At 44.1% G+C, this 23,429-nt stretch overlaps 1 protein-coding gene across 1 annotated transcript in view; it reads left to right on the forward strand.

Annotated features, from left to right (window-relative positions):
- The window catches only part of LOC123486458 (zinc finger MIZ domain-containing protein 1-like), a gene marked incomplete at its 3' end in the record, with an annotated part of 49,774 nt that extends 28,278 nt beyond the window's left edge, over window positions 1-21,496 (forward strand). Inside the window, exons 3-4 of the mRNA XM_045217780.1 lie at window positions 854-967; window positions 21,391-21,496. Of these exons, the coding sequence (XP_045073715.1) occupies window positions 854-967; window positions 21,391-21,496 (220 nt within the window). The remainder of the gene's footprint in view (window positions 1-853; window positions 968-21,390) is intronic.
- Between the last annotated feature and the right edge of the window lie 1,933 nt (window positions 21,497-23,429).

The raw sequence follows: 23,429 nt of genomic DNA on the forward strand, positions 1-23,429 counted from the left end.
TCTAAAAGTATTTGGTTTTAAATATACTTAAGTATCAAAAGTAAATGTAATCGCTAAAATATACTTAAGTATCAAAAGTAAAAGTACAAATATAAATAATTTAAAATTCCTTATATTAAGCAAACCAGACGGCACAATTGTCTTGTTTAAGAAATGTACGGATAGCCAGGGGCACACTCCAACACGTTTACAAATGAAGCATTCGTGTTTAGTGAATCCGCCAGATCATAGGCAGTAGGGATGTGGGGGTGTGTGAATTGGACGATTTTCCTGTCCTGCTTAGCATTCAAAATGTAACGAGTACTTTTGGGTGTCAGGATTTTTGGGGGAGGAAAAAGTACATTATTTTCTTTAGGAATGTAGTTAATTAAAATCTAAATCTAAATAGTCAAGTAAAGTACAGATACCCCAAAAAACTACTTAAGTAGTACTTTAAAGTATTTGAATGCAAAGTGCTATGTCTGAAGAAAACCAGGCTCAGCTGATCACTCGTCTAACGCCATCCCTACCATGAAACCCTCGATGTGCCTTATTGCCAATATTAATTATAAACCAGGTGGTTCAAGCCCTGAATGCTGGTTGGCTGAAAGCCGTGGTATATCAGACCATATACCACGGGTATGACAAATTGTGTCGTGCCTAAGAACAGCCCTTAGCCGTGGTATATTGGCCATATACCACACCCCCTCGGGCCTTACTGCTTAAATATATGTTTCTGGTAATTATCTATGGAGGCTAAATGCTGCGCTAATAATCTACTGCTGTAGATTAATGTGTGTTTATGACCTTTGACCTCTGTTATTTGACCCCTAATGACCTTTCCTTTATGTTTGTGTTTTTATGTCTTCTGCAGCACTTACAGAACCCCGCCAACTTCCAAACGGCAGCAACAGAGCTGCTGGACTGGTGCGGTGACCCCCGGGCCTTCCAACGACCCTTTGAGCAAAGCCTGATGGGATGTCTAACGGTAAGATATCTACTCCCCTCTCCCCGTGTGTGTGTGTGTGTGTGTGTGTGTGTGTATAGTGTTGCCCTCTCCTCTGCACTATAACACCTCAATGTTCAAGGACAGGGTGAACCTGAGGACAGGGTGAGGCTGAGGACAGGGTGAACCTGAGGACAGGGTGAGGCTGAGGACAGGGTGAACCTGAGGACAGGGTGAACCTGAGGACCGGGTGAGGCTGAGGACCGGGTGAGGCTGAGGACCGGGTGAGGCTGAGGACAGGGTGAGGCTGAGGACAGGGTGAGGCTGAGGACAGGGTGAACCTGAGGACAGGGCGAGGCTGAGGACAGGGTGAACCTGAGGACAGGGTGAGGCTGAGGACAGGGTGAACCTGAGGACAGGGTGAACCTGAGGACAGGGTGAACCTGAGGACAGGGTGAGGCTGAGGACAGGGTGAACCTGAGGACAGGGTGAGGCTGAGGACAGGGTGAGGCTGAGGACAGGGTGAACCTGAGGACAGGGCGAGGCTGAGGACAGGGTGAACCTGAGGACAGGGTGAGGCTGAGGACAGGGTGAGGCTGAGGACAGGGTGAACCTGAGGACAGGGCGAGGCTGAGGACAGGGTGAGGCTGAGGACAGGGTGAACCTGAGGACAGGGCGAGGCTGAGGACAGGGTGAACCTGAGGACAGGGTGAGGCTGAGGACAGGGCGAACCTGAGGACAGGGTGTACCTGAGGACAGGGTGAGGCTGAGGACAGGGTGAACCTGAGGACAGGGTGAACCTGAGGACAGGGTGAGGCTGAGGACAGGGTGAACCTGAGGACAGGGTGAACCTGAGGACAGGGTGAGGCTGAGGACAGGGTGAACCTGAGGACAGGGTGAACCTGAGGACAGGGTGAGGCTGAGGACAGGGTGAACCTGAGGACAGGGCGAGGCTGAGGACAGGGTGATGCTGAGGACAGGGTGAGGCTGAGGACAGGGTGAACCTGAGGACAGGGTGAACCTGAGGACAGGGCGAGGCTGAGGACAGGGTGATGCTGAGGACAGGGTGAGGCTGAGGACAGGGTGAGGCTGAGGACAGGGTGAGGCTGAGGACAGGGTGAACCTGAGGACAGGGTGAGGCTGAGGACAGGGTGAACCTGAGGACAGGGTGAACCTGAGGACAGGGTGAACCTGAGGACAGGGTGAGGCTGAGGACAGGGTGAACCTGAGGACAGGGTGAACCTGAGGACAGGGTGAGGCTGAGGACAGGGTGAGGCTGAGGACAGGGTGAACCTGAGGACAGGGCGAGGCTGAGGACAGGGTGAACCTGAGGACAGGGTGAGGCTGAGGACAGGGTGAGGCTGAGGACAGGGTGAGGCTGAGGACAGGGTGAGGCTGAGGACAGGCCGAGGCTGAAGACAGGGTGAAGCTGAGGACAGGGTGAACCTGAGGACAGGGTGAGGCTGAGGACAGGGTGAGGCTGAGGACAGGGTGAACCTGAGGACAGGGTGAACCTGAGGACAGGGTGAGGCTGAGGACAGGGTGAAGCTGAGGACAGGGTGAACCTGAGGACAGGGTGAGGCTGAGGACAGGGTGAGGCTGAGGACAGGGTGAACCTGAGGACAGGGTGAACCTGAGGACAGGGTGAACCTGAGGACAGGGCGAACCTGAGGACAGGGCGAGGCTGAGGACAGGGCGAACCTGAGGACAGGGTGAGGCTGAGGACAGGGTGAACCTGAGGACAGGGTGAGGCTGAGGACAGGGCGAACCTGAGGACAGGGTGAACCTGAGGACAGGGTGAGGCTGAGGACCGGGTGAGGCTGAGGACCGGGTGAGGCTGAGGACAGGGTGAACCTGAGGACAGGGTGAGGCTGAGGACAGGGTGAACCTGAGGACAGGGTGAGGCTGAGGACCGGGTGAGGCTGAGGACAGGGTGAACCTGAGGACAGGGTGAGGCTGAGGACCGGGTGAGGCTGAGGACAGGGTGAACCTGAGGACAGGGTGAACCTGAGGACAGGGTGAACCTGAGGACAGGGCGAACCTGAGGACAGGGTGAACCTGAGGACAGGGTGAGGCTGAGGACCGGGTGAGGCTGAGGACAGGGTGAACCTGAGGACAGGGTGAGGCTGAGGACAGGGTGAGGCTGAGGACAGGGTGAGGCTGAGGACAGGGTGAACCTGAGGACAGGGTGAGGCTGAGGACCGGGTGAGGCTGAGGACAGGGTGAACCTGAGGACAGGGTGAACCTGAGGACAGGGTGAACCTGAGGACAGGGCGAACCTGAGGACAGGGCGAACCTGAGGACAGGGTGAGGCTGAGGACCGGGTGAGGCTGAGGACAGGGCGAACCTGAGGACAGGGCGAACCTGAGGACAGGGCGAACCTGAGGACAGGGTGAACCTGAGGACAGGGTGAACCTGAGGACAGGGTGAGGCTGAGGACAGGGTGAGCCTGAGGACAGGGTGAGGCTGAGGACAGGGTGAACCTGAGAACAGGGTGAGGCTGAGGACAGGGTGAACCTGAGGACAGGGTGAGGCTGAGGACAGGGTGAACCTGAGGACAGGGTGAACCTGAGGACAGGGTGAGGCTGAGGACAGGGTGAGGCTGAAGACAGGGTGAGGCTGAGGACAGGGTGAGGCAGAGGACAGGGTGAGGCTGAGGACAGGGTGAGGCTGAAGACAGGGTGAGGCTGAGGACAGGGTGAGGCTGAGGACAGGGTGAACCTGAGGACAGGGTGAACCTGAGGACAGGGCGAGGCTGAGGACAGGGTGAACCTGAGGACAGGGTGAACCTGAGGACAGGGTGAACCTGAGGACAGGGTGAACCTGAGGACAGGGTGAGGCTGAGGACAGGGTGAGCGTTGTTGAATCAACTGCAGCATTAGCGCTCACTGTAACTCCATAGGAAAAAGACAGAGTGAGAAGGAAGGAAGGAAACCAATAGGATGCAAATTGCACCCTATTCCCTTTATAGTGCACTACATTTGACCAGGACACATAGAGCTCTGATCAAAAGTAGTATAGGTAGTAATAGGGTGCCATTTGGGACGCATCCCTGATCTGATCTTGCCCAAGGTCATAGAGAATCAGTGGGAAATAACAGGCACATTTCAGGCTCAGAACTCATTCAAATTCAGTGACCTTTGGTCAGTGTGCATTACACAACACATGCATTCAATGTTTTTGAAAACATGTATTTTATACCCCAATGTTTAGTGTATATAAATAGTGTCCCACTTTGAGAATTCTGTGAGAGGGGTTCTGTGAGAGGGTTCTGTGAGAGGGTATCTGTGAGAGGGTATCTGTGAGAGGGTATCTGTGAGAGGGTATCTGTGAGAGGGTATCTGTGAGAGGGATTCTGTGAGAGGGTATCTGTGGGAGGGTTCTGTGAGAGGGTTCTGTGAGAGGGTTCTGTGAGAGGGTTTATTCATCACAGATTACAGAAAGTATAAACGGTGCAGTGAACTGGAAGCTCTTTCAACAGTGCAATACAGAAATCAATATCAATAATCAGTAAAAATCTGTAAAATAAAGTAGTATACTGTAATGACTCTCCCTGGGTGAAGATCAAAGGCCTCATATCATCCAAGACAATGGCCGACAACAACCAGATCCTCCTACCCACAGGGGGGGCTGTGTCGGTCTTGACACCTTAATACTGCCATAGATTATTTATTTATTTTTTATTATTTTTTTTCACCTTTATTTAACCAGGTAAGCCAGTTGAGAACAAGTTCTCATTTACAACTGCGACCTGGCCAAGATAAAGCAAAGCAGTGCGATAAAAACAACACAGAGTTACATATGGGGTAAAACAAAACATAAAGTCAAAGATACAACAGAAAATATATATACAGTGTGTGCAAATGTAGCAAGTTATGGAGGTAAGGCAATAAATAGGCTATAGTGCAAAATAATTACAATTAGTATTAACACTGGAATGATAGATGTGCAAGAGATGATGTGCAAATAGAGATACTGGGGTGCAAATGAGCAAAATAAATAACAATATGGGTGATGAGGTAGTTGGGTGGGCTAATTTCAGATTAGAGAGGAGGAGAATCTATCTCTGGCATTATAGTACGGTGAAAGGAATGTCCTTTGTTTCAGATACTTTTTGCCGCCCAAAAACTTCAACATCCAACAATGAACATTGGGACAATATATTTCAACATCCAAACGTTGGGAATGATGAGAAATGGAATACGGAAAATTAATGTATATTTTGTGATCTCATAAAAAATGGTATAAAGGTGTTATAATGAAAACATTGTGACTTGAAGAGCTTTTACACTGTGGATATCAGGATTACTTCCTCTATGATGAATAGAAAATATCAAGGAGGAAGACAATGTTTTCATGAAGATAGGAATGTGATTTTAGCTTTCTAACAACATCATAGTGATGATAATACTTTTGCCTCGTAACTAGCCACGCCCGAGAGAGCTCAGAAAGTGTGTCAGTATGACGGAAACGCCCCTCTTTACCAGAGTACATAAAAGACTGAGATAAGAATTATCAGATCAGACTAGACGGACCTCAAGCTGCAGCTTTTGTCCATATTGGTTCCCGACCCTGAAAATCAACACGAGGTGAAGACGACAAAGTTTCCTCCACTAACAATCAATGTTACGGCTGAGTAGCTGTTCTAAGGACTGTATCTAAGAAGGTGAATTTAAGTGGGACCGTCCTGTTACTCTCTTCAAACCATCGTCTACTACACTGCTCTCATCACCCCACAGGGGATCATCGACACGGCTGATTAGCCGTCCTCAGAAGACCACTTCCAGAACGAGTGAAAGTAAACAGACGACTAAGAAGAAGGACAATCTGAGCCTTACATCTGAGCCTTACATCTGAGCCTTACATCTAAAAGGCCATCCAAAAAGAGAAGGCCCAATCGACCTTTCCCACGAAGGCCTGGGTCCAACAGAGACGACAAAGACAAACACGTAAATACATGAATGCATTACTTCTTACCAAACGGGCGGCAGTTCTGGCAAAGTATTAGGATTACTATGAGCTTAGGTCCGTGTGTATCCAAGTGTTTCTCTCTCTCTCTCTCTTTTTCTCTCTCTCTTTAACTCACCATCTTTTGTAACAAGTGTCATATTGTCTTAGTCCGCTAGGGACCCGTTTTCATTGTATTAAGTTTCTAATCCCTACCTATACCGTGTATGTGTTTGTATCTTGTGTTATCATTTTTAATTAGTTAGTAAATAAATAATTAAATCAATTTGTGTGGTACGGAATGATCAGTAAGACCCGGGTTCGTGCAGACTTAAAGAGTCAAACGACTTTCAGAATGAGACTGATATGAGGTAAATTATTAATAAATGACTTTTAAATTATAGGAGATATCTAGATATCTTTAGAGTTAATTCGGGAAACGGTAACTCGTTAAACAACTTTTCCCGTGGTGCTCCAAATTCCTAATGAGTTAATTGTTACATGATTAATTTAATCTAGTAACAATTCAACACAGTAGGTAATTATTCGATAAATAATAGTCATCACAATAATGAAAGTCACGTCACGACAATACATAGGAATAAAACATATATTTACACAATAGGAAATGCAATATAAATTATAAATGTGCTATTCAAGTATGACTGTGTTTTACAAATATGAAGTGGATAGTGTATTGGTCGCTCAGTTGAATAAATAGTCTAGAAATGTAAACAGCAGCATATTGAGTTGAGAATAGAATGGGTACAGAGAATGAGACCAACTAATGCTCTTAAAGTAATACACCTCTAAAGCTTTTCATTCCCTTGTAGAATACTACATTGTACTACATTATACTACATTATACTACATTATACTACATTTGCCCATTTGATTGATTGATTCGTATCCTCTTATATCTGTACCAACAAATAGGAAGAATGGCTAAAAACGTAGTCAAAATAAAAGTTGAAACCTAGTGTCCCTAGTCTTCCTAGTGTATCTAGTCTTCCTAGTGTCCCTAGTCTTCCTAGTGTATCTAGTGTCCCTAGTCTTCCTAGTGGCCCTAGTCTTCCTAGTGTAACTAGTCTTCCTAGTGTATCTAGTGTCCCTAGTCTTCCTAGTGTATCTAGTGTCCCTAGTCTTCCTAGTGTATCTAGTCTTCCTAGTGTATCTAGTGTCCCTAGTCTTCCTAGTGTCCCTAGTCTTCCTAGTGTATCTAGTGTCCCTAGTCTTCCTAGTGTCCCTAGTCTTCCTAGTGTATCTAGTGTCCCTAGTCTTCCTAGTGTATCTAGTCTTCCTAGTGTATCTAGTGTCCCTAGTCTTCCTAGTGTCCCTAGTCTTCCTAGTGTATCTAGTGTCCCTAGTCTTCCTAGTGTATCTAGTCTTCCTAGTGTATCTAGTGTCCCTAGTCTTCCTAGTGTCCCTAGTCTTCCTAGTGTATCTAGTCTTCCTAGTCTTCCTAGTGTATCTAGTCTTCCTAGTTTATCTAGTCTTCCTAGTGGCCCTAGTCTTCCTAGTGTATCTAGTGTCCCTAGTCTTCCTAGTGTCCCTAGTCTTCCTAGTGTATCTAGTGTCCCTAGTCTTCCTAGTGTCCCTAGTCTTCCTAGTGTATCTAGTCTTCCTAGTCTTCCTAGTGTATCTAGTCTTCCTAGTTTATCTAGTCTTCCTAGTGTCCCTAGTCTTCCTAGTGTATCTAGTGTCCCTAGTCTTCCTAGTGTATCTAGTCTTGCTAGTGTATCTAGTGTCCCTAGTCTTCCTAGTGTATCTAGTCTTCCTAGTCTTCCTAGTGTATCTAGTGTCCCTAGTCTTCCTAGTGTCCCTAGTCTTCCTAGTGTATCTAGTGTCCCTAGTCTTCCTAGTGGCCCTAGTCTTCCTAGTGTATCTAGTGTCCCTAGTCTTCCTAGTGTATCTAGTCTTCCTAGTGTATCTAGTGTCCCTAGTCTTCCTAGTGTCCCTAGTATTCCTAGTGTATCTAGTGTCCCTAGTCTTCCTAGTGTATCTAGTCTTCCTAGTGTATCTAGTGTCCCTAGTCTTCCTAGTGTCCCTAGTCTTCCTAGTGTATCTAGTCTTCCTAGTCTTCCTAGTGTATCTAGTCTTCCTAGTTTATCTAGTCTTCCTAGTGTCCCTAGTCTTCCTAGTGTATCTAGTGTCCCTAGTCTTCCTAGTGGCCCTAGTCTTCCTAGTGTATCTAGTGTCCCTAGTCTTCCTAGTGTCCCTAGTCTTCCTAGTGTATCTAGTGTCCCTAGTCTTCCTAGTGTCCCTAGTCTTCCTAGTGTATCTAGTCTTCCTAGTCTTCCTAGTGTATCTAGTCTTCCTAGTTTATCTAGTCTTCCTAGTGTCCCTAGTCTTCCTAGTGTATCTAGTGTCCCTAGTCTTCCTAGTGTATCTAGTCTTCCTAGTCTTCCTAGTGTATCTAGTGTCCCGACATGTGTAATGGAACCATTTGGGAATGTTTTGACTAGTTTGAAACGGTGAAGTGGGTGTTTTTTGGTCTCCAATAGGACATCTTTAGCCTGAAATCCAGTCTGTTTCTGCTAACATTCCACTCATTGTACTCTGTGTCATTTGGCACATGACATGGAGTGGAATGATAGGTAAACAGACTGGTACCCAGGCTAGGGACACTAGGTACACTAGGGACACTAGAAACACTAGGGACACTAGAAACACTAGGGACACTAGATACACTAGGGACGCTAGATACACTAGATACACTAGGACACTAGATACACTAGGGACACTAGATACACTAGATACACTAGGGACAGTAGATACACTAGGGACACTAGATACACTAGATACACTAGGGACACTAGATACACTAGATACACTAGATACACTAGGGACACTAGATACACTAGATACACTAGATACACTAAGAACACTAGATACACTAGGGACACTAGATACATTAGGCACACTAGATACACTAGGGACACTAGCTACACTAGGGACACTAGATACACTAGATACACTATATACACTAAGGACACTAGATACATTAGGGACACTAGATACACTAGGGACACTAGCTACACTAGGGACACTAGATACACTAGATACACTATATACACTAAGGACACTAGATACATTAGGGACACTAGATACACTAGGGACACTAGATACACTAGGGACACTAGATACACTAGGGACACTAGATACACTAGGGACACTAGATACACTAGGGACACTAGATACACTAGATACACTAGGGACACTAGATACACTAGGGACACTAGATACACTAGATACACTAGGGACGCTAGGTACACTAGGGACACTATATACACTAGATACATTAGGGACACTAGGGACACTAGATACACTAGGGACACTAGATACACTAGATACACTAGGGACACTAGCTACACTAGGGACACTATATACACTAGATACATTAGGGACACTAGGGACACTAGATACACTAGGGACACTAGATACACTAGATACACTAAGAACACTAGATACACTAGATACACTAAGAACACTAGATACACTAGGGACACTAGATACACTAGGGACACTAGATACACTAGATACACTAGGGACACTAGATACACTAGGGACACTAGATACACTAGGGACACTAGATACACTAGGGACACTAGATACACTAGATACACTAGATACACTAGATACACTAAGGACACTAGATACACTAGGGACACTAGATACACTAGATACACTAAGGACACTAGATACACTAGGGACACTAGATACACTAGGGACACTAGGGACACTATATACACTAGATACACTAGGGACACTAGATACACTAGGGACACTAGGGACACTATATACACTAGATACACTAGGGACACTAGGTACACTAGAGACACTAGGTACACTAGATACACTAGATACACTAGGGACACTAGATACACTAAGGACACTAGATACACTAGGGACACTAGATACACTAGATACACTAAGGACACTAGATACACTAGGGACACTAGATACACTAGGGACACTAGGGACACTATATACACTAGATATACTAGGGACACTAGATACACTAGGGACACTAGATACACTAGGGACACTAGATACACTAGGGACACTAGATACACTAGATACACTAGATACACTAGGGACACTAGATACACTAGGGACACTAGATACACTAGGGACACTAGATACACTAGGGACACTAGATACACTAGGGACACTAGATACACTAGGGACACTAGATACACTAGGGACACTAGGGACACTAGGGACACTAGATACACTAGGGACACTAGGGACACTAGATACACTAGGGACACTAGATACACTAGGGACACTAGATACACTAGGGACACTAGATACACTAGGGACACTAGATACACTAGGGACACTAGATACACTAGATACACTAGGGACACTAGATACACTAGATACACTAGGGGCACTAGATACACTAGGGATACTGTTAATATCCTACTCTAGGCTGTAGGCAGGGAGTATTCAGTTGGTTCTTGGTATTATCAGTTTAATGAGCAGCAGTTGTATTTTCTTCCATTCCACCAATTCAATCTGTGTCCTGCAGTGAAACTCTCTAGGATTTTCCAGACCCAGCAGGAGGGGATGGCGCCAGAGTGAATGGCTGCCGTTTTTACGGGCTCCTAACCAATTGTGCTATTTCGCATTGTTTGTAACTTATTTTGTACATAATGTTGATCCTATCATCTCTTATGACCGATAAGAGCTTCTGGATATCAGAACAGCGATTAATCACCTCGAACTGGACGAATAATTGTTCTTTAATGAGTCTGAAGCGAAGGATATAATGTTGCTCCCGGACAAGGCCCAAATCCCCGTCATTTGTATGAAGAAAAGAAGGAGATACAGGGGGCGGAGATCAGGGTGCCTTGTTAGAATTGGGTAACCCACCTCTACCATCCGTTCTATTGGCCAACATGCAATCACTGGAGAATAAACTGGATGAGCGCCGTTCGAGACAATCCTACCAACGGGACATTAAAAACTGTAATATCTTATGTTTCACAGAGTCATGGCTGAACGACGACACCGATACTATACAGTTGGCTGGGTTTTCCGTGCATCGGCAGGACAGAACAGCTACGTCCGGTAAGACGAGGGGCGGAGGGGTGTGTGTCTATTTGTCAATAACAGCTGGTGCGCGATGTCTAATATTAAGGTAGTCTCGAGGTATTGCTCGGCTGAGGTAGAGTATCTCATGATAAGCTGTAGACCCACTATCTACCAAGAGAGTTCTCATCTATATTATTCGTAGCTGTCTATTTACCACCACAAACCGATGCTGGCACTAAGACCGCACTCAACGAGCTGTATAAGGCCATAAGCAAACAAGAAAATGCTCATCCAGAAGCGGCGCTCCTAGTGGCCAGGGACTTAAACTTAAATCCGCTTTACCTCATTTCTACCAGCATGTCACATATGCAACCAGAGAGAAAAGAACTCTAGACCACCTTTACTCCACACACAGTGACGCGTACAAAGCTCTCCCTCACCCTCCATTTGGAAAATCTGACCATAATTCTATCCTCCTGATTCCTGCTTACAAGCAAAAATCATCAATAAGTGCATCGACAACGTTGTCCCCACAGTGACCGTACGTACAATACCAGCCAAAAATGTGGACACACCTACTCATTCAAGGGTTTTTCTTTATTTTTACTATTTCTTACATTGTAGAATAATAGTGAAGACATCAAAACTATGAAATAACACATATGGAATCATGTAGTAACCAAAAAATTGTATTTTTTTATAGCCACCCTCTGCCTTGATGACAGCTTTGCACACTCTTGGCATTCTCTTAACCAGCTTCACCTGGAATGCTTTTCCAACAGTCTTGAAGGAGTTCCCACATATGCTGAGCACTTGTTGGCTGCTTTTCATTCACTCTGCCGTCCGACTCATCCCAAACTATCTCAATTGGGTTTTGTTCGGGGGATTGTGGAGGCCAGGTCATCTGATGCAGCACTCCATCACTCTCCTTCTTGATAAAATAGCCCTTACACAGCCTGGCGGTGTGTTGGGTCATTATCATGTTGAAAAACAAATGATAGTGCTCATGTTTCTTGGCCCAAGCAAGTCTCTTCTTCTTATTGGTGTCCTTTAGTAGTGTTTTCTTTGCAGAAATTCGACCATGAACGCCTGATTCACACAGTCTCCTCTGAACAGTTGATTTTGAGATGTGTCTGTTACTTGAACTCTGTGACGCATTTATTTGGGCTGCAATTTCTGAAGCAGGTAACTCTAATCAACTTATCCTCTGCAGCAGAGGTAACTCTGGGTCTTCCTTTCCTGTGGCAGTCCTCATGAGAGCCAGTTTCATCATAATGCTTGATGGGGTTTTTTTTGCGACTGTACTTGAAGAAACTTTCAAAGTTCTTGAAATTTTCCGGATTGACTAACCTTCATGTCTTAAAGTAATGATGTACTGTCATTTCTCGTTGCTTATTTGAGCTGTTCTTGCCATAATATGGACTTGGTCTTTTACCAAATTGGGCTATCTTCTGTATACCCCCATACCTTGTCACAACACAACTGATTGGCTCAAAAGCATTAAGAAGGAAAGAAATTCCACAAATTAACTTTTAAGAAGGCACACCTTTTAATTGAAATGCATTCCAGGTGACTACCTCATGAAGCTGGTTGAGAGAATGCCTAGAGTGTGCAAAGCTGTTGTGATTCGTGATTTGAAGGAGTCAGGTGCAGGACGGTAAATCACAGTATACAAAGTTTATAACCAGTCCAGTGCGCAAAACAGGCGCACTGGAACAAACACACGGGGAAAATACCCCGGCAATACAAAATAATGAGCTCAACTGAGCTACTAATCCTCACAATGAACAATCACCCACAAGGACAAGGGGGCAGAGGGAACACTTAAACACGTACTAATGAGGGGATATGAACCAGGTGTGTGTAATAGACAAGACAAATGGAATGATGAGATATGGAGCGGCAGTGGCTAGAAGGCCGGTGACGACGAACGCCGAAGCCTGCCCGAACAAGGAGGGGAGGCAGCTTCGGAGGAAGTCGTAAACAGCTGTCATCAAGGCCAAAGGGTGGCTATTTGAAGAATCTCAAATATAACATATATTTTGATTTGTTTAACACTTTTTGGGTTACTTCATGATTCCATATGTGTTATCTCATAGTTTTGATGTCTTCACTATTATTCCATAAAGTAAACAATTTAAAAAAGAAAGAAAAACCCTTGAATGAGTAGGTGTGTCCAAACATTTGACTGGTAGTGTACATATATCCCAACCAGAAGCCATGGATTACAGGCAACATCCGCTAAAGGCTAGAGCTGCCGCTTTCAAAGAGCAGGACACTAATCCGGACGCTTATAAGAAATCCTGCTGTGCCCTCAGACGAACCATCAAACAGGCAAAGCGTCAGTACAGGACTAAGATTGAATCCTACAACACCGGCTCTGAAGCTCTTCGGATGTGGAAGGGCTTGCAAACTATTACGGACTACAAAGTGAAACCCAGCCATGAGCTGCCCAGTGACGAGCCTACCAGACGGGCTAAATGTATTTTATGCTCGCTTTGAGGCAAGCAACACCGAAGCACGCATGAGAGCACCAGCTGTTCCAGACGACCATGTGTCTTCACTGACATTTTCAACCTCTCCCTGACCGAGTCTGTAATACCTACATGTTTCAAGCAGACCACCATAGTCCCTGTGGCCAAGAAAGCGAAGGTAAACTACTGCCTAAATGACTACCGCCCCGTAGCACTCACGCCAATAGCCATGAATTGCTTTGAAAGGCTGATCATGGCTCACATCAACACCATCATCCCAGAAACCCTAGACCCACTCCAAATCGCATACCGCCCCAACAGATCCACAGATAACACAATCTTAATCGCACTCCACACTGCCCCTTTCCCACCTGGACAAAAGGAACAACTATTTGAGAATGCTGTTCATTGACTACATCTCACCGTTAGACACCATAGTGCCCACAAAGCTCATCACTAAGCTAAAGACCCTGGGACTAAACACCTCCCTCTGCAACTGGATCCTGGGCTTCCTGACGGGCCGCCCCCAGGTGGTAAGGGTAGGTAACAACACATCTGCCATGCTGATCCTCAACATGGCGGCCGCTCAGGGGTGCATGCTTAGTCCCCTCCTGTACTCCCTGTTCACCCAGGACTGCATTGCCAAGCACGACTCCAACACCATCATTAAGTTTGCTGACGACAGCGGTGGTAGGCCTGATCACCGACAACGATGAGACAGCCTATAGGGAGGAGGTCAGAGACCTGGCAGTGTGGTACCAGGACAACAACCTCTCCCTCAACATGAGCAAGACTACAGGAAAAGGAGGGCCGAACACGCCCCCATTCACATCGACGGGGCTGTAGTGGAGCGGGTCGAGAGTTTCAAGTTCCTTCGTGTCCACGTCACCAACAAACTATCGTGGTCCAAACACACCAAGAAAGTCGTGAAGAGGGCACGACAAAGCCTATTCCCACTCAGGAGACTGAAAAGATTTGGCATGGGTATGGCAACAGCTCGGCATCCGACCGTAAGGCGCTACAGAGGGTAGTGTGTACAGCCCAGTACATCACTGGGGCAAAGCTTCCTGCCATCCAGGACCTCTATACCAGGCGGTGTCAGAGGAAGGCCCTAAAAATTGTCGAAGACTCCAGTCACCCAAGTCACATACTGTTCTCTCTGCTACCGCACGGCAAGCGGTACCGGAACGCCAAGTCTAGGACCAAAAGGCTTCTTAACAGCTTCTATCCCCAAGCCATACGACTGCTGAACAATTAATCAAATGGCCACCTGGATATAGCCTCAAACAGCTCATGTGGGTGAGAAATAACTACCTACTGTAGTCTACTGTTCCCTACTGTAGTCTCCTGTACCCTACTGTAGTCTATTGTAGTCTACTGTAGTCTGCTGTACCCTACTGTAGTCTCCTGTACCCTACTGTAGTCTACTGTACCCTACTGTAGTCTACTGTAGTCTCCTGTAGTCTACTGTAGTCTACTGTACCCTACTGTAGTCTACTGTTCCCTACTGTAGTCTCCTGTACCCTACTGTAGTCTCCTGTACCCTACTGTAGTCTACTGTAGTCTACTGTACCCTACTGTAGTCTACTGTTCCCTACTGTAGTCTCCTGTACCCTACTGTAGTCTACTGTACCCTACTGAACCCTACTGTAGTCTACTGTAGTCTACTGTACCCTACCCTACCCTACTGTAGTCTACTGTACCCTACTGTTCCCTACTGTACCCTACTGTAGTCTACTGTACCCTACTGTAGTCTCCTGTACCCTACTCTACCCTACTGTACCCTACTGTACCCTAATGTAGTCTACTGTACCCTACTGTAGTCTACTGTACCCTACTGTACCCTACTGTACCCTACTAGTCTACTGTACCCTACTGTAGTCTCCTGTACCCTACTGTAGTCTACTGTACCCTACTGTAGTCTCCTGTACCCTACTGTTGTCTACTGTAGTCTCCTGTACCCTACTGTAGTCTACTGTACCCTACTGTAGTCTACTGTACCCTACTGTAGTCTACTGTAGTCTACTGTACCCTACTGTACCCTACTGCACCCTACTGTACCCTACTGCACCCTACTGTAGTCTACTGTACCCTACTGTAGTCTACTGTACCCTACTGTAGTCTACTGTACCCTACTGTAGTCTACTGTACCCTACTGTAGTCTCCTGTACCCTACTGTAGTCTCCTGTACCCTACTGTACCCTACTGTAGTCTCCTGTACCCTACTGTACCCTACTGTAGTCTACTGTACCCTACTGTACCCTACTCTACCCTACTGGACCCTACTTTACCCTACTGTACCCTACTGTAGTCTCCTGTACCCTACTGTACCCTACTGTAGTCTACTGTACCCTACTGTAGTCTCCTGTACCCTACTGTAGTCTCCTGTACCCTACTGTAGTCTCCTGTACCCTACTATACCCTACTGTAGTCTCCTGTACCCTACTGTTCCCTACTGTAGCCTACTGTACCCTACTGTAGTCTACTGTACCCTACTGTAGTCTCCTGTACCCTACTCTACCCTACTGTAGTCTCCTGTACCCTACAATCCCTACTGTAGTCTCCTGTACCCTACTGTTCCCTACTGTACCCTACTGTACCCTACTGTAGTCTACTGTACCCTACTGTAGTCTCCTGTACCCTACTCTACCCTACTGTAGTCTCCTGTACCCTACTGAACCCTACTGTACCCTACTGTAGTCTACTGTACCCTACTGTAGTCTACTGTACCCTACTGTACCCTACTGTAGTCTACTGTACCCTAATGTACCCTACTGTACCCTACTGTAGTCTCCTGTACCCTACTGTACCCTACTGTACCCTATTGTTGCCTACTGTACCCTACTGTTCCCTACTGTAGTCTACTGTACCCTACTTTTCCAACTGTAGTCTATTGTAGTCTACTGTAGTCTAATGAACCCTACTGTTGTCTACTGTACCCTACTCTACCCTACTCTACCCTACTCTAGTCTACTGTACCCTACTCTACCCTACTGTACCCTACTGTACCCTACTGAACCCTACTGAACCCTACTCTTGTCTACTGTACCCTAATGTTGTCTACTGAACCCTACTGACCCTAATGTTGTCTACTGTACCCTACTCTACCCTACTAGTCTACTGTAGTCTACTGTAGTCTACTGTACCCTATTGTCGTCTACTGTACCCACCCAGTTTACAGTACAAGCAAGAGGCCGATGGTGGTGGCACTAGTCAGTTGTCAGTTGTTGTCAGTTATGTACAGTAAGTTATATCTGTGTGAGGTTCAGCTGCACTAGTAGACTAGATGTTGTCATCTGTGACTCGTTTCAGGAAACTAGGCGTCAATACTTCACAGGAGAGCCATTTGAACGTTAACTTTGTTATTTTTTCCATTAAAATTCGTTTTTTGGCAGAAATGCCTTCTGGAACATGTGAACTTTCATGTGCCTTAATAACAAACTTGTATGCCATCTGAATAACGAGCCTAGTTTGTTTAGCCACAGAAAAAGACAGCAACCTTCCCGCTAGCTATGATTGGCTGAGATAATGAGTGGGCTGGACATGCCGAGGGAAATCAGTGAAATCAGTGGAATTAGAGTATGATAGCTAAGGAGATGGAGAAGACCCCTGTCTCCGGATTACATCTTCAAACTAAGGGCCACCATGGCATCCGTAACAGAGAGGGAGAAGCGTCCTCCCATGTACACTACCATTCAAAAGTTTGGGGTCACTTAGAAATGTCCTTGTTTTCGAAAGAAAAGCAATTTTTTTGTCCTTTAAAATAACATCAAATTGATCAGAAATACAGTGCAGACATTGTTAATGTTGTAAATGGCTATTGTAGCTGGAAACGGCTGATTTTTTATGGAATATCTACATAGGCGTACAGAGGCCCATTATCAGCAACCATCAGTCCTGTGTTCCAATGGCAAATTGTGTTTGCTAATCCAAGTTTATCATTTTAAAAGGCTAATTGATCATTAGAAAACCCTTTTGCAATTATGTTAGCACAGCTGAAAACTGTTGTGCTGATTAAAGAAGCAATACAACTGGCCTTCTTGAGACTAGTTGAGTATCTGGAACATCAGCAATTGTGGGTTTGAACACAGAATCAAAATGGCCCGAAACAAAGAACTTTCTTCTGAAACTCGTCAGTCTATTCTTGTTCTGAGAAATGAAGGCTATTCCATGCCAGAATTTGTCAAGAAACTGAAGATCTCATACAACGCTGTGTACTACTCCCTTCACAGAACAGCGCAAACTGGCTCTAACCAGAATAGAAAGAGGAGTGGGAGGCCCCGGTACACAACTGAGCAAGAGGACAAATACATTAGTGTCTAGTTTGAGAAACAGACGCCTCACAGGTCCTCAACTGGCAGCTTCATTAAATAGTACCCGCAAAACACCAGTCACATTGTGTGTGTTTATTTATACAGTAATTATTATTCACATCCTTTTGGTTCATGGCATCCGGATCTTCCTGCTATGCCATCATCTCTGTGGCGATGACTGATTTCACACGTTTGGTTATATAACGTATTCCTACACGTTTGGATAAAAATACACTCAAGAAAACGATTATATGTATCATAGGGAGTAACATTAAAACAGAATAATATGCCACCAACATTAGACTATACAGAAAATTGCTGGAAATATGTAAATTAAATAAATTAAGAAAAAATATTCAGATGAACTCATAAATGAAATAGCCATGCTAGGTAATATAGGTATATATATATATATATATATATATATATATATATATATATATATATATATATATATATATATATATAGTAATATTATATATATATATATATATATATATATATATATATATATATATATATATATATATATATATATATATATACATATATATATATATATATATATATATATATATATATATATAGGTAATATAGGTGTATATATATAGGTATATATAGGTGTATATATATATATATATATATATATATATATATATATATATATATATATATATATATATATATATATATATATATATAGTATATATATATATATATAGGTAATATATATATATATATATATAGGTAATATAGTGTATATATATATATATAGGTATATATAGGTATATATATATATAGGTAATATAGGTATATATATATAGGTAATGAATCTGGACTTCTAAGAATGAAGAAATATCAGCGTAACCAAATCAAATCAAATGTTATTGGTCACATACACATATTTAGCAGATGTTATTGCGGGTGTAGGTAAATGCTTGTGTTTCTAGCTCCAACAGTGCAGTAGTATCTAACAATTCACAACAATACACACACATCTAAAAGTAAAAGAATGGAATTAAGAAATATATAAATATTAGGACGAGCAATGTCGGAGTGGCATAAACTAAATACAGTAGAATAGAATACAGTATATACATATGAGATGAGTAGTGCAAGATATGTAAACATTATTAAAGTGACTAGTGTTCCATTATTAAAGTGACCAGTGATTCCATGTCTATGTACGTAGGGCAGCAGCCTCTAAGGTGCAGAGTTGAGGAACCAGGTGGTAGCCGGCTAGTGATGGCTATTACATCCAGAGGTTGAGAGTTCAAATCCCAGGTGGGGTCCTATTGAAAAGTCAGTACTAAGTGATCATGTCTAATGTAATCATATTGTCATTGATTAAAGGTTTTTTACCAGAGGTGGGACCTAGTCACTATTATTCAAGTCACAAGCAAGTCTCAAGTCGAGTCACACTTTGTTGTGTTACAGCCTGGATTCAAAAAGGATTAAATATATGTTTTTGTCCACCCATCTACACACAATACCCCATAATGACAAAGTGTTTATTTTATTTTTTATATTATTTTAGCAAATGTATTGAAAATGGAATACAGAAATATCTAATTTAGGGCCTCCTGAGTGGCGTAGCGGTCTAAGGCACTGTATTGCAAGCTGTATTACTACAGATCCTGGTTCGATACCGGGCTGTGTCGCAGGGAGACCCATGAGGCGACGCACAATTGTCCCAGCGTCGTCCGGGTTTGGCAGGCCTGTGGCGGGTCGGGCGCATGCACGCTGACATGGTCGCCAGGTGTACGGTGTTTCCTCCGACACATTGGTGCAGTTGGCTTCCGGGTTAAGTGTACATTGTATCAAGAAGCTTGGCGGGGTTATGTTTTTGGAGGACGCACGGCTCTCGACCTTCCGAGTCCGTACGGGAGTGGCAGCAATGGGACAAGGATATGACGAAATTGGGGAGTAAAGGTGGTAAAATAAAAATTAAAAATTAAAATCTAACGGTCAAAAGTTTTAGAAGAACTTGATCGATTGGTCATTGTCCTGTTGAAAAACAAATGATAGTCCCACTAAGCCCAAACCAGATGGGATGGCGTATTGCTGCAGAATGCTGTGGTAGCCATGCTGGTTAAGTGTGCCTTGAATTCTAAATAAATCACAGACAGTGTCACCAGCAAAGCACCCCCACACCATAACACCTCCTCCTCTGTGCTTCACGGTGGGAACCACACATGCGGAGATCATCCGTTCACCAACTCTGCATCTCACAAGGACACGGCGGTTGGAACCAAAAATCTCAAATTTGGACTCCAGACCAAAGGACACATTTCCACCGGTCTAATGTCCATTGCTCGTGTTTCTTGGCCCAAGCAAGTCTCTTCTTCTTATTGGTGTCCGTTAGTAGTGGTTTCTTTGCAGCAATTCGACCATGAAGGCCTGATTCACGCAGTCTCCTCTGAACAGTTGATGTTGAGATGTGTCTGTTACTTGAACTCTGTGAAGCATTTATTTGGGCTGCAATATCTGAGGATGGTAACTCTAATGAACTTATCCTCTGCAGCAGAGGTAACTCTGGGTCTTCCTTTCCTGTGGCGGTCCTCATGAGAGCCAGTTTCATCATAGCGCTTGATGGTTTTTGCGACTGCACTTGAAGAGACTTCCAAAATTCTTGAAATTTTCCGGATTGACTGACCTTCATGTCTTAAAGTAATGATGTACTGTCGTTTCTCTTTGATTATTTGAGCTGTTCTTGCCATAATATGGACTTGGTCTTTTACCAAATAGGGCTATCTTCTGTATACCACCCATACCTTGTCACAACACAACTGATTGGCTGAAATGCATTAAGAAGGAAAGAAATTCCACAAATTATATTTTTAACAAGGCACACATGTTAATTGAAATGCATTCCAGGTGACTACCTCATGAAGCTGGTTGAGAGAAAGAGTGTGCAAAGCTGTCATCAAGGCAAAGGGTGGCTAATATATTTTGATTTGTTTAACACTTTTTTGGTTACTACATGATTCCATATGTGTTATGTAGAAATTTAAATAAAACAATTAAGAAAAACCCTTGAATGAGTAACTGTTCTAAAACTTTTGACCGGTAGTGTAAGTATTCACACCCCTGAGTCAATACTTGTTAGAATCACCTTTGGCAGCGATTACAGATTACAGGTAACTCGCTAAGAGCTTTGCACACCTAGATTGTACAATAATTGCACATTATTCTTTATTCTGTCAAATTGGTCGTTGATCATTGCTAGACAGCCATTTTCAAGTCTTGCCATAGATTTTCAATTAGATTTAAGTCAAAACTGTAACTCGGCCACTCAGGAACATTCACTGTCTTCTTGGTAAGCAACTCCAGTGTATATTTGGCCTTGTGTTTTAGGTTATTGTCCTGCTGAAAGGTGAATTAATCTCCCAGTGTCTGGTGGAAAGCAGACTGAACCAGGGTTTCCACTAGGATTTTGTCTGTGCTTAGCTCCATTCTGTTTCTTTTTTTTTATCCTGATAAACTCCCCAGTCCTTAACGATTACAAGCATACCCATACAATGATTAAATCTCAGTTTAATCCATTTTAAATTCAGGCTGTAACGCAACAAAATATGGAAAAAGTCAAGGGATGTGAATACGTTCTGAAACCACTGTAATTAATAATATATGGACTGTTGTGTCTGTCTAATATCAATGCCAGTTGTATCTGTCTCTCTCTGTCCAGGTGGTGAGTCGGGTGGCAGCGCAGCAGAGTTATGACCTGGACCTGGGCTACAGGGTCCTAGCGGTGTGTGCTGCCAACAGAGACAAGTTCACCCCCAAATCAGCAGGTATTCCTTTCTGTTGTTGTAAATCTACAAATCAAATCAAATCAAATTGTATTCGCCACATGCGCCGAATACAAGTGTAGACCTTACATTGAAATGCTTACTTACAGTGAGGGAAAAAAAGTATTTGATCCCCTGCTGATTTTGTTCGTTTCCCACTGACAAAGACATGATCAGTCTATAATTTTAATGGTAGGTTTATTTGAACAGTGAGAGACAGAATAACAACAACAAAATCCAGAAAAACGCATGTCAAATTTTTTTTTAATAAATTGATTTGCATTTTAATGAGGGAAATAAGTATTTGACCCCCTCTCAATCAGATAAAGATTATACAGGTAACGAGTGGTCTGTGTTGGTCTGTTGTGGTCTGGTCTGGCCTGTGCTGGTCTGGTCTGATTTTGTCTGGTCTGTGGTGGTCTTTTCTGGTCTGTGCTGGTCTGGTCTGTGGTGGTCTTTTCTGGTCTGTGCTGGTCTGGTCTGTGCTGGTCTGGTCTGGTCTTGTCTTTGCTGGTCTGTGCTGGTCTGGTCTGGTCTTGTCTTTGCTGGTCTGTGCTGGTCTGGTCTGTGCATCTACCAATAGGTGCCCTTCTTTGCGAGGCATTGGAAAACTCTCTGGCCTTTATGGTTGAATCTGTTTTTGAAATGCACTTCTCGACTGAGGGACCTTACAGATAATTGTGTGAGTGGGGTATGTTAAACACTATTATTTCACGCATGCAACTTATTATGTTAAGCCAATTTGTTAAGCAGATTTTTACTCCTGAACTTATTTAGGCTTGCCATAACAAAGGGGTTGAATACTTATTGACTCAAGACATTTCAGATTTTCATTTTTTATTAATTTGTAAAAATTAATAAAAATATAATTCCACTTTGACATTATGTCATATTGTGTGTAGGACAGTGACACAAAATCTCTGGATAATGAGGTGGTTTTAACCTGTCTGGATGAGGAGGTGGTTTTAACCTGTCTGGATGATGAGGTGGTTTAAACCTGTCTGGATGCGGAGGTGGTTTAAACCTGTCTGGATGATGAGGTGGTTTTAACCTGTCTGGATGATGAGGTGGTTTTAACCTGTCTGGATGATGAGGTGGTTTAAACCTGTCTGGATGATGAGGTGGTTTTAACCTGTCTGGATGATGAGGTGGTTTTAACCTGTCTGGATGATGAGGTGGTTTAAACCTGTCTGGATGATGAGATGGTTTAAACCTGTCTGGATGATGAGGTGGTTTTAACCTGTCTGGATGATGAGGTGGTTTTAACCTGTCTGGATGATGAGGTGGTTTAAACCTGTCTGGATGATGAGGTGGTTTTAACCTGTCTGGATGATGAGGTGGTTTAAACCTGTCTGGATGATGAGGTGGTTTAAACCTGTCTGGATGATGAGGTGGTTTTAACCTGTCTGGATGATGAGGTGGTTTAAACCTGTCTGGATGATGAGGTGGTTTTAACCTGTCTGGATGAGGAGGTGGTTTAAACCTGTCAGGATGATGAGGTGGTTTAAACCTGTCTGGATGATGAGGTGGTTTAAACCTGTCTTGATGATGAGGTGGTTTTAACCTGTCTGGATGATGAGGTGGTTTTAACATGTCTGGATGATGAGGTGGTTTTAACCTGTCTGGATGAGGAGGTGGTTTAAACCTGTCAGGATGATGAGGTGGTTTAAACCTGTCTGGATGATGAGGTGGTTTAAACCTGTCTTGATGATGAGGTGGTTTTAACCTGTCTGGATGATGAGGTGGTTTTAACCTGTCTGGATGATGAGGTGGTTTAAACCTGTCTGGATGATGAGGTGGTTTTAACCTGTCTGGATGAGGAGGTGGTTTAAACCTGTCTGGACGATGAGGTGGTTTTAACCTGTCTGGATGATGAGGTGGTTTTAACCTGTCTGGATGATGAGGTGGTTTAAACCTGTCTGTATGATTAGATGGT

This window comes from Coregonus clupeaformis, unplaced genomic scaffold (assembly GCF_020615455.1).
Source record: "Coregonus clupeaformis isolate EN_2021a unplaced genomic scaffold, ASM2061545v1 scaf1224, whole genome shotgun sequence".
In the NCBI taxonomy this organism is placed as follows: domain Eukaryota; kingdom Metazoa; phylum Chordata; class Actinopteri; order Salmoniformes; family Salmonidae; genus Coregonus; species Coregonus clupeaformis.